We start from the raw sequence: 14,886 nt of genomic DNA on the forward strand, positions 1-14,886 counted from the left end.
CACTTGAAAGATGTCAATGTACCAGTCGTCTTCACAGTTTAATCGGCTCAAGTAAATACTCGCTAAAATGCTGCTTCTTTTACCTTGGTGAACAGAATGAACAAAACTGTAATTCAGAGGTGCTGCTTTAATGAACACTGCTGCACCATCAGAGCTGAGCCACAGTTCATTTAATGTAAGAAAATCTGTTTTCATATCACTGATAAGATTGTCTTACTGCTTAACGTTCTGATATTTATTAAAGACACATTTAAGGTGTCAGAAGAGCACAGCTGTATCAGAGTGTGGGGGCACCTAGAAATAGTAATGAAGTTTTTTGCATTTATGCTGCCATCCATCCATCAATCCTCTTCCGCTTATCCGGGGTCGGGTTGCAGGGGCAGCAGCTTGAGCAGAGAGGTCCAGACTTCCCTCTCCCCGGCCACTTCTTCTAGCTCTTCCGGGAGAATTAAAAGTTAATTGTTGGCTCGATTTCACCAAACAATTAATGACAGGAATATTTATGAATTTGTGGATACTGTTTTTAAAGTTTTTATTGCAGATTACATGTGACTTAATACAACACACATTTTTAAACAATTCGGCTGCCAGCTTCGGCTATGTTTAATATACAGTATGATGTACATTAGTGTTGAGATGGATTTCCAGTAGTTACATCTGATTAATTATCTTAGCTGTGTTGTCTGAGAGGTCCTGGGTGCCTTGCCTGTTCAGATGTTTCCCATCTCTTCTTAAAGAATTGCTGTCGCTCCCAGCAGAAATCAAAAATTAATGGTGAAGGTAAGGCTGTACTCGGCACAGAAAGTCTTCAACCAGGCATGGAGGGAAAACAACTGACTAAAGGCCTCATCAGAATGTCAAAGCATCGGAAGTGGTTCAGAGGTGATGACCTACCTGCAGTTTGATGAGGTACAAGAAGGTGCGGAGCCTGAAAACAGAATTCCTCCAGAATGCTTTTTGGCAGTTACAGCTTTGGTAGATGTTGCAAATTTGATTGAATAAGTAAACAGTTTTCAACAAAAGCAAAAGAAATCCCAGAATACACTGCTGAGGGCCCAGTGTTTGTTCTGTAATTGTTAAGATCGAAGGTTTAGCAATGATTCTGTTCTTGCTTGTCAGTCTTTAATATATGAAACTTCAGAGTTTATTAAAACACACGTGTGATAATCAGCTATGAGAGAAGACATCAGAGGTTAAGTTCAAGGTCTTGTGACATCTGCAGCACACCTAAGGACACCCTTGGGATCTCAGTTGTCTTCTTATGGCCTCTTCCCCAGTAGACTGTGGGAGCAGTTGGCGAGAAGTCTTACTTCTGATCTACCACTCTCTTAAGGTGTACAGCAGTTCAAGTGACTGTAGATCAACTTTGTGTGACCGATCATCTCACATCCTTCAGAAAATCCAGCCTTAGTACAGGAGTTTGTGAAAATATTCATTGAAGAATTTCTTATACTTTATGAGTTTGCAAAGATAACAATTTCTGGTAATGGTCCACAGTTTGTTTCCTAATTCTAAAAATATTTAATTGAGGATTCAAATAAACTTTACTTTAGGGTATCTTCCTTAAACCAACAGTCAAGCTGAGAGAATTCATCAAGATATGGGAAGGATTTGAGTTGTTAGATACGATTAACAACACTCAAGAAAACTGGAGGGCAGCACGGTGGTGCAGTGGTAGTGCTGCTGCATGCAGTATGGAGACCTGGGTTTGCTTCCCAGGTCCTCCCTGCGTGGAGTTTGCATGTTCTCTCCGTGTCTGTGTGAGTTTCCTCTCACAGTCCAACGACATGCAGGTTAGGTGCATTGGTGGTCCTAAATTGTCCCTAGTGTGTGCTTGGTGTGTGTGCCCTGCGGTGGGCTGGCGCCCTACCCAGGGTTTGTTTCCTGCCTTGCGCCCTGTGTTGGTTGGCATTGGCTTCAGCAGACCCCTGTGACCCCGTAGTTAGGATATAGTGGGTTGGGCAATGACTGACTGAAGAAAACTGGAAAGACCTCCTACCTTTCATTGAGCTCTTTATGGTTCAAACTTTAGGTATCCTCAGACACTATTTCTCTGGCAAAACAATAAAACGTTGTTAGGGTGTTTGTTTCTAGTTCAGTATTTACCCGTCACTTCACTCCTTTTGACATTTTCTAAAAGGCCATTTTGACTTCCTGGTTTCTGTCCTTGGCATGTTTTTTCTGATTCTTTCATTTCCTGGTCTTTTCCATCCTCTACTTTTGAACACCGTTGATTTATTTTTAAGATGTTACAGCGAACATAGAATGTGACGTCACTGTAACGCTGACCAGCACCTGCCACAGATTTACATGCCTAGTAAATAATTCTGAGTGTCTCACCCTTATCTGGACTGACCCCATTCTTATACTCGTATGTCCCTATAATTGTACTTATAAAGGATTCCCAGTTCCTGAGTTAGTTGTGTGTCGCTCCCACCGTTTTCACCCTGACTACTGAGATTTTATTCCTGTGACTATTGCTGTGTGTTTATGAATTAAAATTTTAAAACGTTTACCGTACGACAGACTTCCTTCAGGTCCTCATGTCAAACACATAGATGAGTGAGACCAGACGTGAGCTCCTCTTAGCCACTGACCACCCACTCATTTACTTTAATTCTCTCTGCCCTTTACTGCCCACCTCAATGTCATCTCTATCTTACTTTCACCATCTAGAGTCCAGCTGAAGTTTGGTTGAAAGGACACCGAGTGCCACTCTGATCAGATATTCAGTCATCTTGACGTCTTCAAATGGCTTTCTACTGCCCTAAGACCCAACAGAAGTCTGGAAAGGCATACTTTAGGAGAAGAAGACCTGATGAAGAAATCGCTGCTCTGTCTGGTGAGAACAAATTTGAGACATCATTCAGTCATTAAGAAAGGGTGCAACAAAATCTGAAAGTAGGTTTATTAATATTTAGTCATTTTAATAATAAATTAAAGAAAAGAGAGTCTGAAGATATATGAACAAGTAAACAGATTTATAGGAGCTCGTATTTCTCTTTGTGTGTTAATTAAATGTCAGAGTCTTTGAAATTGCAAACACTTATCTAGTTGGTGTCATGTTGGGTTTTCCATGTTGGTTTTCTCAAGTTGGTCCACTGACCTCTCAAACGTGTGTGTCAAGTATTGGTGTTTGGTGATCTCTCAGTCAGTCCAGTAGAGCTGAGTGTCGATGTGTAGACAATCATGTCTTGGAGTTCAGGATTGGTGACTGCATTATAACAATCTGTAACTGAAAAAATGGGAAGATGGAGGATTAGGAAAAGTGAGGCACTTGCATCGTTGTCTGAAGATTGTGTCTCAATTGTATGGACTGTCAGAAAAACTAAAGAAAGAAATCTAAAATGTTTATTTTTAAATCTGTATTGTGGTGTGGGTGAACCTAAAATAGACTTAGCTGCCATCCAGTGGACTAACACAATGTAACACAATTTTCAGTCCATCTCAGGGTCTGCAGGAGGGCTGAGGCCATCCCAGCAGCATCAGGCAGAAGGCAGGACTGGCCCTGGATGAGGTGCCCACTAAATCTCTACTTGATATTTGAATTACACACATCTTATAATCTTTTAGAAAGTCTGTTAAAATATGACATTTGTGTAATGTGTGTCGGAATACTCTTATAAGGCATTGTATTTATTAGCAATAATGTTTTTGGAAACAGACAACATATTACAGCCTCCCTCCTACCTACAGTATGTTGGCCTACAGGCTCTTTGTCTCTGTTTAGATTTTATTTGTCCTTTCATTTTAGCTCTGCCTGGCTTGCAGTAAAATTCTGGAGCAGCCACTAAGTAAAGTTTCGGAGGGGAAAATATTTGGGAATGACTTGTGTGGACTTTTATACCAGACAAACAGGCACACGTTCAGTTTTATAGATTGTAGATGACATTGTGGTCGACTTGCCTGCATTGCTCAAGTATATTTGTACAATAGGTTAAGATATGACAAGAGATATTTCACTGTGTTTTGTTTTTAAATGTTGACCCCTTTGTGATGGTTGGCTGTCTCTTCGTTCATCTCCACTCCGCTCTTTCAATGTCTCTGCTCTCATTAATTGAGATGTTGTTAATTAATAAACTGAGTTTTTGTTCAGTCATTGAATCTTTGATATTGCGTGTAATCTTCCAAAACTATTGTTATTTTGTGATGAAATCCTGTTCATGGTGACACTCAAGCCCCATAAATTCTGTATGTTAAGTTGTGTTAATTGTAATCGAGTCTCAACTGCTGTGGAGTGATGTCTGTTTTTATGGTGCTGGCCATCCCCCTGTGAGTCCTCAGTGAAACGGAGTAAATCCTAGATTTGAAATTGCATGTGCAATAATATAAGTAGAAAACCAAAACAGATGTTTTCAAGTCCACCGTCACATCACACTACACTCCTGCCTTTTCCATGTAGTCTGGATTTTAAGTTAGACTGACGACAACCAACAGGTGACATTTTAAAAGTGTTCATCTGTTTTTATGTGATTTACAAACAAACAAACAAACAGACAAACAAACAGACTGACCAGATAAGATCTGAGAGTTAAAATGAGGTCCTTAAAATGTAAAAGGGATGAACAACATCAAACAAAGCCAAACAATGTCAAAGATAGACAGAGGGTGTTGTGATTTTATTTCTGTCATTGCCATACTGATGTCGTATCATTTCATCTTGCTGCTTATGCCCTACATGAAAAATGATAAATACTTCTGTCATAAAACAAACATAATCCATTTAAAAAATTTTTTTTTTTCTTTTCAAAATGGCATTTTTTCACTAAATCACAGAAATAGTTTGTAGTTAAGAAAGTCCAATTTCAGAAAATAATTCAGTACACTGGCATCTATAAAGTACCCCAATATTTTATTCTTTATTTGATCTTGAAGATTTTCATTTAGATCAGTGTAATAAAATAACAAAGCTCAGGGCATGTAAACAGAACAACAATCAAAGAACAGAATGGTGCATAAAACCAGAGCCATTAAACACGAGACGTAAGTTGAATTTACAGGGCAGGAAAAATAATAATAAACCATAAACACAAAACTAACAAGAATGAAATGCCGGTGAGTTTGTTTCCTTTCCAGAGTCCAATCTTGAACAACCATTAAAGTCAGAGCACTGACTGACCCTTAGGTCCTTATTGTAGTGACATCACCCATTGCACTCTCACCATCCGCCATCATAAGTAATGGCATAGGAGCAGAACGATTGAAATGCTGGTTCAAATAAGAAAACACAAGATGGTGCTGAGGGAAAAAGCAAATCATTTTTAATGTGGCCTCCAAAACCCTAGAAATCCTCAGAATCCTAATCCTTAATATTTTTTTTTAAGACAAAGGAAAAATTGGAAAACAAATTGCTGGCACAAAGTCTCCTCAACTCTCTGCTCACCTGGGCTGCTGTAATTGTGGGTGGGGATGTCTCACCTATACTGGTATCAGCAGAAGGATGGTTGGAGGGTGCAGTACTCTAAGGTGACAGTGGATTAGGGTGGTCAAACCTGTTAAAAGAAGTTGTTCATCAGGATTGCTCTCTCCACATCTCTCGATGGTGGCACCCGCTTGAGCTGCAGCCAGTGATGATCTTCATCCCATCCCACACTTCCTTCATGCTGTTATTCAGCAACTTCTGCTCCAGCTTTCTCCTGTACTGTTCCTTCACTGCCCTGAGCTGGACTCGGAGTTCCTTGTGCACGCACTTGAGCTCATGCTGATCACCACCTTTAAAAGCCCTTTTCTTCTGGTTCAAAAGGCCTTTGATGTCACTTGTAATCCATGGCTTGTTGTTAGCATAGCAGCGTACTGTTCTTACTGGAACTACAATGTCCATACAGAAGCTGATGTAATCAGTTGTGCATTCAACAGCCTCTTCAATGTTCTCACTATGTGATCTCAGCAATATATCCCAGTCTGTAGTTCCAAAGCAGTCTCTCAGAGCCTGCTCTTCCTCAGGGGACCACTTCCTGAATGAGCGTGTGGTTGTAGGTAGCGCCTTCACTCTTGGTTTGTAGTGAGGCTGAAGCAGAACCAGGTTATGATGTGCGTTTCTAAGCACAGGCAGTGGGGTGGCGCTGTATGCGTCTTTAACGTTTGCATACAGTAGGTCAATAGTCCTGTTTCCCCGAGTGTTACAATCCACATACTGGAAGAAGACAGGTAATGTTTTGTCCAGCGTCACATGGTTAAAGTCTTCAGCGATTGGCACAAGTGCTGCGTTTGTAACTTAGCAACTGCAGAATGGATGATGTCACTCGCTTTCTCTGCATTCGCTTGAGGGGGGGATGTAAACAATAACAGCAATCACGTGTCCAAACTCTCTGGCCAAGTAATAGGGACGCAGACTTACGGCCAACAGTTCAATGTCCCTGCAGCAAGTGGAGATTTTAACGTTTACATGTCCCGAGTTGCACCACTTTGTATTGACATAGAGAGCGAGTCCTCCTCCTTTCTTCTTCCCGCAGGTACTTGCGTCTCTGTCTGCTCTAACTGTGCTAAACCGGGTAGCTCCACGTTAGCATCTGTGATGATAGACGTTAACCACGTTTCACTAAAACACAGCAAGCTGCATTCTCTGTATGTTCTGACATTTTTCACCAGCACAGCCAGTTCGTCGATCTTATTTTGTAGTGAGTTTACATTTCCCAGGATCACAGAAGGCAGCCAAGGTTTATAGTGCCACTTTCTTGCAAGCCGCTTGGCTTTTATTTTAGAGCCGGCTCGGCTTCTCCGATGTCATCTTCTTACCTCTTCAGGTAAATAGGGAACCACACTGATGTGGGTATTTCTTCTCAGTGCTTGAAGTTGACTACTTGAATAGGAGAGTCTCAGCGTGTAAAATCCACGTCAAGTAGTAAATGCAGTAAAAAGTGTCCAGGGAGCAATTCCACATAAAAGAAAGTGGTAGAAGTGATCAGTGAAATGGAGAATAATAGAGAAAAATGGTAAAGTCATACACAGAACTGCTGGAATGGCTGCCACTCACGGCAGCACCGGATGTCCATCCATCCATTATCCAACCCGCTGAATCTGAACACAGGGTCACGGGGTCTGCCAGAGCTAATCCCAGCCAACACAGGGCAGGAACCAATTCTGGGCAGGGTGCCAACCCACCTAACCTGCATGTCTTTGGAAGGAAACCGGAGTGCCCGGAGGAAACCCACGCAGACACAGGGAGAACATGCAAACTCCACGCAGGGAGGACCCAGGAAGCGAACCCAGGTCTCTTAACTGTGAGGCAGCAGCACTACCACTGCGCCACCGTGCCGCCAGTACTGGAAGTAGAAAAAGAAAAAGTGTTTCTTAAACATGTCCGTGATGGGTCAGCACATAATTGTGTCGTAAAAACTGACCAAATTTGTCGAAATATGAATCCTGTATCAAGTCGTACATAGTGCAGTATGTGAAACAATGCAGTTAATGATCACAGAGAGCTTCTGATTCTGTGGCACTGAAATATAATAAGATGGGCTTGTGACAGGCAGGCTTGTGAGGTGAAGGCACCACGACGCAAGTTTGAAATGTTGAGATGAAAATAGCAGGTGTGGCATGAGGATGTGATGATTCTGGGGTTTTTGTGAGGTGTGAGTGAATAGAGTGATGGTATATATAGTGCCATGGAAGTGTTTTTACAGTAAACAAAGTTTCAGTGGTCATGGACAACTGTCCAGTCCCTCGTTATGTGTTCACATTTACAGAATACATTGAAATGAAATCTGCACCTGAGGTGTAAAGAAGTCTTTGTATTAAGTTTACCGTTCCTTAAAGAAGAAGAATTCCTTCTTGTTACACTATTGTAAAGTAGTTTGATAAATATCAGTCTACTGGTAGTGTGAAAGACTTGTTTGTTAAATCACTGAGATCTGCAAGAAAATCAGAAAATATCAAAAGGTGAGACAAGCAGTAGACATACATCACCATGTTAGTCAGTGTAAAATGAATAGACACCAAAAAGTGGTTTGGGGCAGCCAACCGTATATTTGAATAAGGCTGCAATAATGGAGCTTTGGCAACACAGAAGTGTACCAGCTGAGTCCCAAACAGAAACTGAGTAACAATGTAAGATGACTGGCTTTTAAAACAGGTAACCGAAGTGACATTATCTGGAGCTGGAGCCGAAGTGATGTCATCGGGCCAGAACCGGAAGTTACGCTGTCTAGAACTGGAAGTGATGTCATTGGAATCAGGCAGAATTTCCTGTGTCTGGTCTGCAGAGGTAGAAGAGAAAGGTTTATTGCACCCTGCCACACCCTGGCCTGGCATGGAATTACCTTTTTTTGGTCCTTCTAGCTGCCTTCCATGTGCACATGCGTGACATCAGTTGAGTTAAACATTTCAGACTGGACTGTTCAATTAATTATTCAGCAAGGTTTATCCCATTACACATTTAGAAATGGTTAATTGAACAGTTAAATGGAAACAGGAGAAAACATACTGTTAATGGTGGAGCTCATTAGAAAACCATAATTTTAATGTTGTTTAATACAAGGTGAATGATCTGAATTGATTAATTCATTTTTGAGTAACTTCAGTCCTTAACTGGTGCAATGAGCTTTCATGCTGTGCATTTACAATTCAGAATCAGATTTCAAAGTCAGAATCACATTTATTTATTGGCCAGCTATGCACACATACAATAATTAGACTCCGGTTTTGGTGACTCGCCAAGTATAAGTTACATAATTGACATACACACAACAGTTAATCACACAATTCAAAAAAAATAAAAAAACAACCCACAAGACAAAGAATGTAAATATAAACATATGATATAAAGTGCAGAGTGCAAAAAAGAAAAAAAATTAACAGTATGTAAACAGTCTTGAGAATATTGCAAGACCCTGCGAGGTCTAGTTAGGGATAAGATTAATCATTTGTGTGCCTGATGGCCTGTGGGAGAAAACTGTTCTTATATCTGATTGTTTTGGTGTATATTAATCTAAAACGCCTGGCCGATGCAAGAAGTTGAGGGGTCAGTAATGATTTACCAGCCTCTTTCATGACTCTGGAGTAGTGCAGGTCCTGTAAGGTGGGCAGACTGGCACCAGTGATATTTTTGGCAGACCTGACTCTTCGTTGTAGTCTGTTTCAGTCATGTTTAGTCACTGATCCGAACCACACTGTTATGGATGAGCTGAGAACAGACTCAATGACTGCTGTGTAAAATGGCATCAGCTGCTCTTGTGGAAGGTTGAACGTCCTCGGCTGTCACAGGAAGTACATTTACTGTTGTGTATTTTTTATGATGGGCCCTACATTGGTCTCTCATTTCAAGTCTCTCTCAGGAGATTAGAGATCCCAGAATTGTGAAGGTTTCCACAACTGACACAGCAGTATGAAGTGTGGAGAGGGAGATAATAGTGTGGGATCATCAAATCTTCACACCACACCCCATGAAATTCTCTCTCTCAGCTTTACTAAAACATAAACTGAGCATTTCCATGGGCAGTGATACCATGTGTTGTGCTGAATTGGCCTGTGTGTTTGTGTGTTGTGTGTGTTCACCCTGTGATGGGATGGCGTCCTGTCGAGGGATCATTCCTGTCTTGCACCTTGCACTTGCAGGGATAGGCTCCAGCCTCACCATGACCCTTCTGAATAAACAGATTTGGAATATGGATGAAGAGAGGATTGTTTTAATAATACGTTAGTCTCCCACTTTCCTTTTTTAGTAAAATTCAAATGCTTGAAAGGAAACAAAAACATTCAATTTTTTATTTTATGGCAGTCATTATTTTTTTCTTTATGACTTCTTTGTCTCTAAGATAATAATCCTCTTCTGGGGTCCCACTATAGTAACAATTTTCTAATGCGGGTCCTCATATTAAAAGTTTAAGAATCCCTGCATTAAACGTTTGTAGTACAAGGGAAAGTGGTGCCTGTTTGAGAACTTTCAACAAGTACTTTTACTTTAATACTTTCTTACTGGGTGTCCAGTTTCCTCCCACAGTCCAGGGACATGCTGGTTAGGTGGATTGGTGATCCTAAATTGCCCCTAGTGTGTGCTTGGTGTGTGGGTATGTGTCTGTGCCCTGCCCAGGGTTTGTTTCCTGCCTTGCCCTGTGTTGGCTGGGATTGGCTCCAGCAGACCCCGTGACCCTGTAGTTAGGATATAGCGGTTTGGATAATAGATGGATGGATACTTTCTTAATTTTACTTCAGTTAAAAGGTCAATGGGGTACTTGTACTTTTGTTAAAGGGTACATTTTTGCTCGTTTATTTGTACTTTAACTTAAGTAAATATTTTGAGTACTTCCTCCACCACTGAAACTGGACAGAACGAGATGTTTTTCTAACAACAGCAAGGAAGCCGAGATGACTGGGAATCTCATTGTGTTTCGGCTACTGTCTGTCTTCACATCTGTGGAGCACATTGGAGTTCACTTCACTTGTGGTTGCTGGACTGTCTGTCGATGCACTTTACATAACAATAGTTGACTGAATGCAAAGTTCTGCTCCAGAAGATGGAGTTTCTATGCCAGCATGGTGTGTTATATTTCAGCAAGAGTTTATTCTCTGGATTACAGTCATGTGAAAAAGTATGTATACCCCATTGGTGGTGTTTACTGTTTCAACATATTTAAACAGGGAAATGGTAGATCTTCATGCAAACAATTCCAACAGGTAAAGGTTGAATAAGCACAAGTAAAATCTCTCTTTTAAATCGCTTATTCGAAAAAACAAATCTCAACAGATGTAATGGTCTAATGGGAATAAAGAAAGTCCACTCTTGGCCTCAGAAGCTGGTATTGTCCCCTTTAATAGAAATAACTTTGCATAACTGCCCACCAGTAATTGATATCAAGTCCTCCAAGCAAAATTCCTTCAGTTGCAAAATGTTTGTGGGTTTTCTTGCATGTAGAGTCAATTTCTAATGCCCAGTAACATTTCAATGGGATTCAAATCAAGGCTTTGACTAAGTTAGTCTATAAACTTTCTTTTCCTCTTTTGGAGCCATTACTGTGTGGATTTGCTAGTGTTCTTCAGACCATTGTCATGTTGAAAGGTCCGTTTCTAGTTCAACTTCAAGATTTGGACCGATGGCCTCACATTCTCCTTGAGTAGATTATTATATGATGCAGACTTCATATCTGACTCAATGACTGCAAATGGCCCTGGCACTGAGGTAACAAAGAAACATGAAACCCAAACATTTCCACCACCATGCTTCACAGTTGGCGTGAGGTTCTTCTCCTGAAATACTGTCATTGGTTTGTAACAAACATGTTTACTGTTTCTGTTGGCTAAAAAACTCCACTTTTGATTCATCTCTCCAGAGCTCACTGCATAACCAGCAAGAAAAGCAAAAATACAACAGGCAAACTGAAAATGAAGCAAGAGTAGATTCATACTCACCCAAAAAGTAGTATCGGCAGAGAAGGAAGAGGGCTCATGCAGGACTGAAGTAGTTGTGATCTAGACAATCACTAATGGCATTTGTATAGAAAGTTAAATTCAGAAAGATTACTCAAATTAGAAGGTGACGGTGAAAAAGTCTGATGGGACAAAATAAAACAAAACAAAGCAATGACACCGGTGAGAAGAGGGAGCCAAAACCTGCACAACATGCTCTGAACCAGATGCGAAACTGAATCACAGTTAGGTAGACATGAAGCAGTGCTCTTACTTAAGAGCATAACCAAGATTCTCACAGCAGGACTTCATTAGATTATTGAAAGGATACCAGACTCACTCCAGCAGCAGTTAAAGTCACAGTGGAGTGAGGATTGTATTGTATTCATTTGTTTGTAATCAGCCATGTTTAGACTGATTTGTGACCCTTGTGTCTCCCAATTTTTTTCATCTCTCCTTTACCATCTTATCCTCTCTTCTTGTAGGTTTGACACAGACGTTTTCTGAAGTCATTAAGAGATTCCATCATGAAGACCTTCTAAATGTCACCAAGTACTACAAGCCCTATCTGGCCTAATGATTGAATATGACATCACAAGTATCCTACAGAACCTGGTCACCAAGAACGTGCTCACCAATGATGAGGCAAAGGTAGGAGACTTTCTGTGTTACTGATAAAAAGAAGGAACAGCAGACATGAGGAAGAGAGCAGAGAGAGTGAACTGCTAGTTTCGGAGGAGATGAACTGACCATCTGTAACAGAATTCAGTGTTAGCAAGAGGTTTTTTCAACAAGTCAGAGATAATGGCCACGACCACCAGTGCTCATCTCAAAACAAACATCTATTTTATGTATTTAAGAAATTCAAGGCCAAAGAAGAGCAAGAGGAGCGAGCAGGTGTGGAGTCCTTCATCAGTGACATAATGAACAAAGACAACATAGTGCTGGTTAACCTGTGGGAGGCACTGGCTGAAGAACTTGTAAGATTTCCATCACCAAACCTGACAAGAATATTGAAGGAGGTGACAGAGGGAGGTGAGTCAATGGAGTCTCTTGAATATCAGAGAGATGACACATCCCATGGTGTACCAGTGTATGAGGCTCTCTATGAGATGCTGATAGAGCCCCACACTAACAATGGCATGCCAGCCTTAGTACCAGAGCTCCAGTGCTCCCTCCAGTTTTTCTTCTCTTGTCAGGAGTCACACTGTAACTGTTTGAGGAGTGATATGTTCCTGCTGTTTGGTGGTCTCAATTAGATTTCACGCTTTTTATTTTTGTCATGTTGCATGTTGATCAGTACAGCCTAGTGCTGCTGACTGTGTTATCCTTCTGTATGAGACAGAGACTCACCTCCATTGTCCTTCTCTGTCTCTGGTTCTCACCTCCTTTTTCAACTATAACCAGCAGGTGTACGTCTTTATTTTTTTTTTTTAATTGGTCAAACATTCCAGCACAGGTTTTGATTTTCCATACTTTCTTCTTTCTTTTCAAACCTTCACTTTCAAATTCAAAGTAGCATTCTTCTTATGCTGTGACCATTTCCCACTATCATCCATTTCACTGTTACTTCAATGATCCTTTGCCTGTCCCCAGTTAGGTTATACACCTTAACATCTTGGCCCCCATGTTCTTTTATTGAGTATGAAACCTTCTGTGAGGACTGGTTGATCATCACAACGTCCGCTGTGACTTGAAGGGCAGCAGAGCAAATTTAAGTCATTTTAAGTCATTTAAACCTTGTTAGACAAGTGGGTTGGATGATGGATGGATAGACGAGTCCTTCGTTGAACTCTCTACAGTAACAATGTCACTCAGGGTGCCTACTATTTGAGTTTCTCTGAATTTGATGTCTTCCTGGGACTTTGTTATCTGAGCAATGACACAACTTACCTGGCGTCCACTCTTTGTTTAACTATTTGGACAGCAGGGACTAACATGTTAGTCCTAACGTGTCACATTTACATAAGGAATGCATTTGGGGCTACGTTTTAAAAAATGTGTAAATGCTGTGTCTTTGAGTAATTTATAATTCCTAATGCTTATCTCTTCCTTCCTTTCAGGAATGGACCTCTTGCTTGACATTCAGGTCAGTCTCCAGCCCTATCCCATTAATGATCATATTAAAGGTAACCCACTGATCTTCTTTCACTGGTCTGCAGCTTATCAGTTCTTCTGCTCCACAGTTTCCTTACTTGTTCTCATTGTGACTTTTAGACATCCACAAGACACACAGATGTGGTGTTTTTGAATCCACAAGGACTCTGGAGGATCAGGCATCTCCTGGAGATCCACATACCAGAGTTGTGGGCTTTGAGAATCGATACACAGAGCTGATGGTTATTGACCAGTACAGAAGGACATATAATGAGAGGCACCATGAACTGGAGAAGACTGGAAGGGTGCATGCAGAGCTAATAGAGGAGCGGACAAAAGTGAAATGTGAGCGAATCTGGACAGAGCAGCTTTTTAGAAGAAGTGCAGGAAGTGACATAGACTCTCACATTGTAGTGGTCAGTGGGGTGGCTGGAATTGGGAAGACCACCATGGTTCAGAAGATCATGTCTGACTGGGCCAGAGGCACTCAGTACCAGAGGTTTGCATTTGTGTTTCTGTTTAAATTCAGGGATTTGAACCTACTAGACACGGAGAAAGAGCCACAGATGCCTCTGACCAGGCTGATTGTAAGGCACTATAAATATCTCAATGACCTGAGACTAAGTGAAATCCTTCAGAAGCCTGAATCTCTCCTTTTTATTTTTGATGGACTGGATGAGTACAAACACAAACTGGACTTCACACAGACACGGCTCTGCTCAGAACCAAATGACTACTTTCCTGTCCATACTGTGGTCACCAGCTTGGTCAGGAGGACATTACTGAAGGGTTGTACAGTCTTGATAACAACCAGACCAACAGCCTTGGTCTTTTTAGACAAGGTGAGAGTTGATCGATTTGCAGAGATCCTGGGGTTCTTCCCTGAACAAAGGCTGATGTACTTTAAGAAGTTCTTTGGTGATGCTGATCAGGGCTCTGAAGCTTTTCAGTATGTTGAGGAGAACGCCATCCTGTACACCATGTGCTTCAACCCCTCGTACTGCTGGATTATCTGCTCTGTGCTGAAGAGCCACTTCATGACACCTGAAGAAGAGCGAGGAGCTGCCCCCAGAACTGTCACCGAGCTCTTTGTGATGTTCCTTCATAACATCCTCACCAATCACAAACGAGCTAAAGACCAGAGGGAATTCTGGTCAAACTGGGAAAAGATGGCTTATCATGGGGTGGTGAATAGGACACTCTTATTTTATGACAAGATGGAGATGTCCACTTTTGGTCTCCAGCCAGTTATGTCCTCTCCATTCCTCTCAGGGTTCCTCAAAGAAATCCTTCAGAGAGAAAGCGCTCTGGAGCACACGACATACACATTCTACCACCTCACCCTCCAGGAGTTCATGGCCGCCTGCTCCTTCTACCTCAGGTCATCAGGGAGTGTCAAGGAGCTACTTGTGAAGCTGGACGCATGTGAAGATGGCCGGTTTGAGATTC

The 14,886-nt window shown here is 41.4% G+C and overlaps 1 protein-coding gene across 1 annotated transcript; it reads left to right on the forward strand.

The window, feature by feature from the left end:
• Positions 1 to 11,916: 11,916 nt before the first annotated feature.
• LOC120519903 (NACHT, LRR and PYD domains-containing protein 12-like) lies at positions 11,917 to 14,866 on the forward strand. The gene is made up of 5 exons (XM_039742657.1): positions 11,917 to 11,991; positions 12,201 to 12,375; positions 13,404 to 13,469; positions 13,558 to 14,590; positions 14,710 to 14,866. Exons 1-5 carry the CDS (start codon positions 11,917 to 11,919, stop codon positions 14,864 to 14,866), a joined length of 1,506 nt encoding a protein of 501 aa, XP_039598591.1.
• The last annotated feature ends 20 nt before the right edge of the window (positions 14,867 to 14,886 follow it).

The sequence above is a fragment of the Polypterus senegalus genome, unplaced genomic scaffold (genome assembly GCF_016835505.1).
Source record: "Polypterus senegalus isolate Bchr_013 unplaced genomic scaffold, ASM1683550v1 scaffold_1582, whole genome shotgun sequence".
NCBI classification, from domain to species: domain Eukaryota; kingdom Metazoa; phylum Chordata; class Cladistia; order Polypteriformes; family Polypteridae; genus Polypterus; species Polypterus senegalus.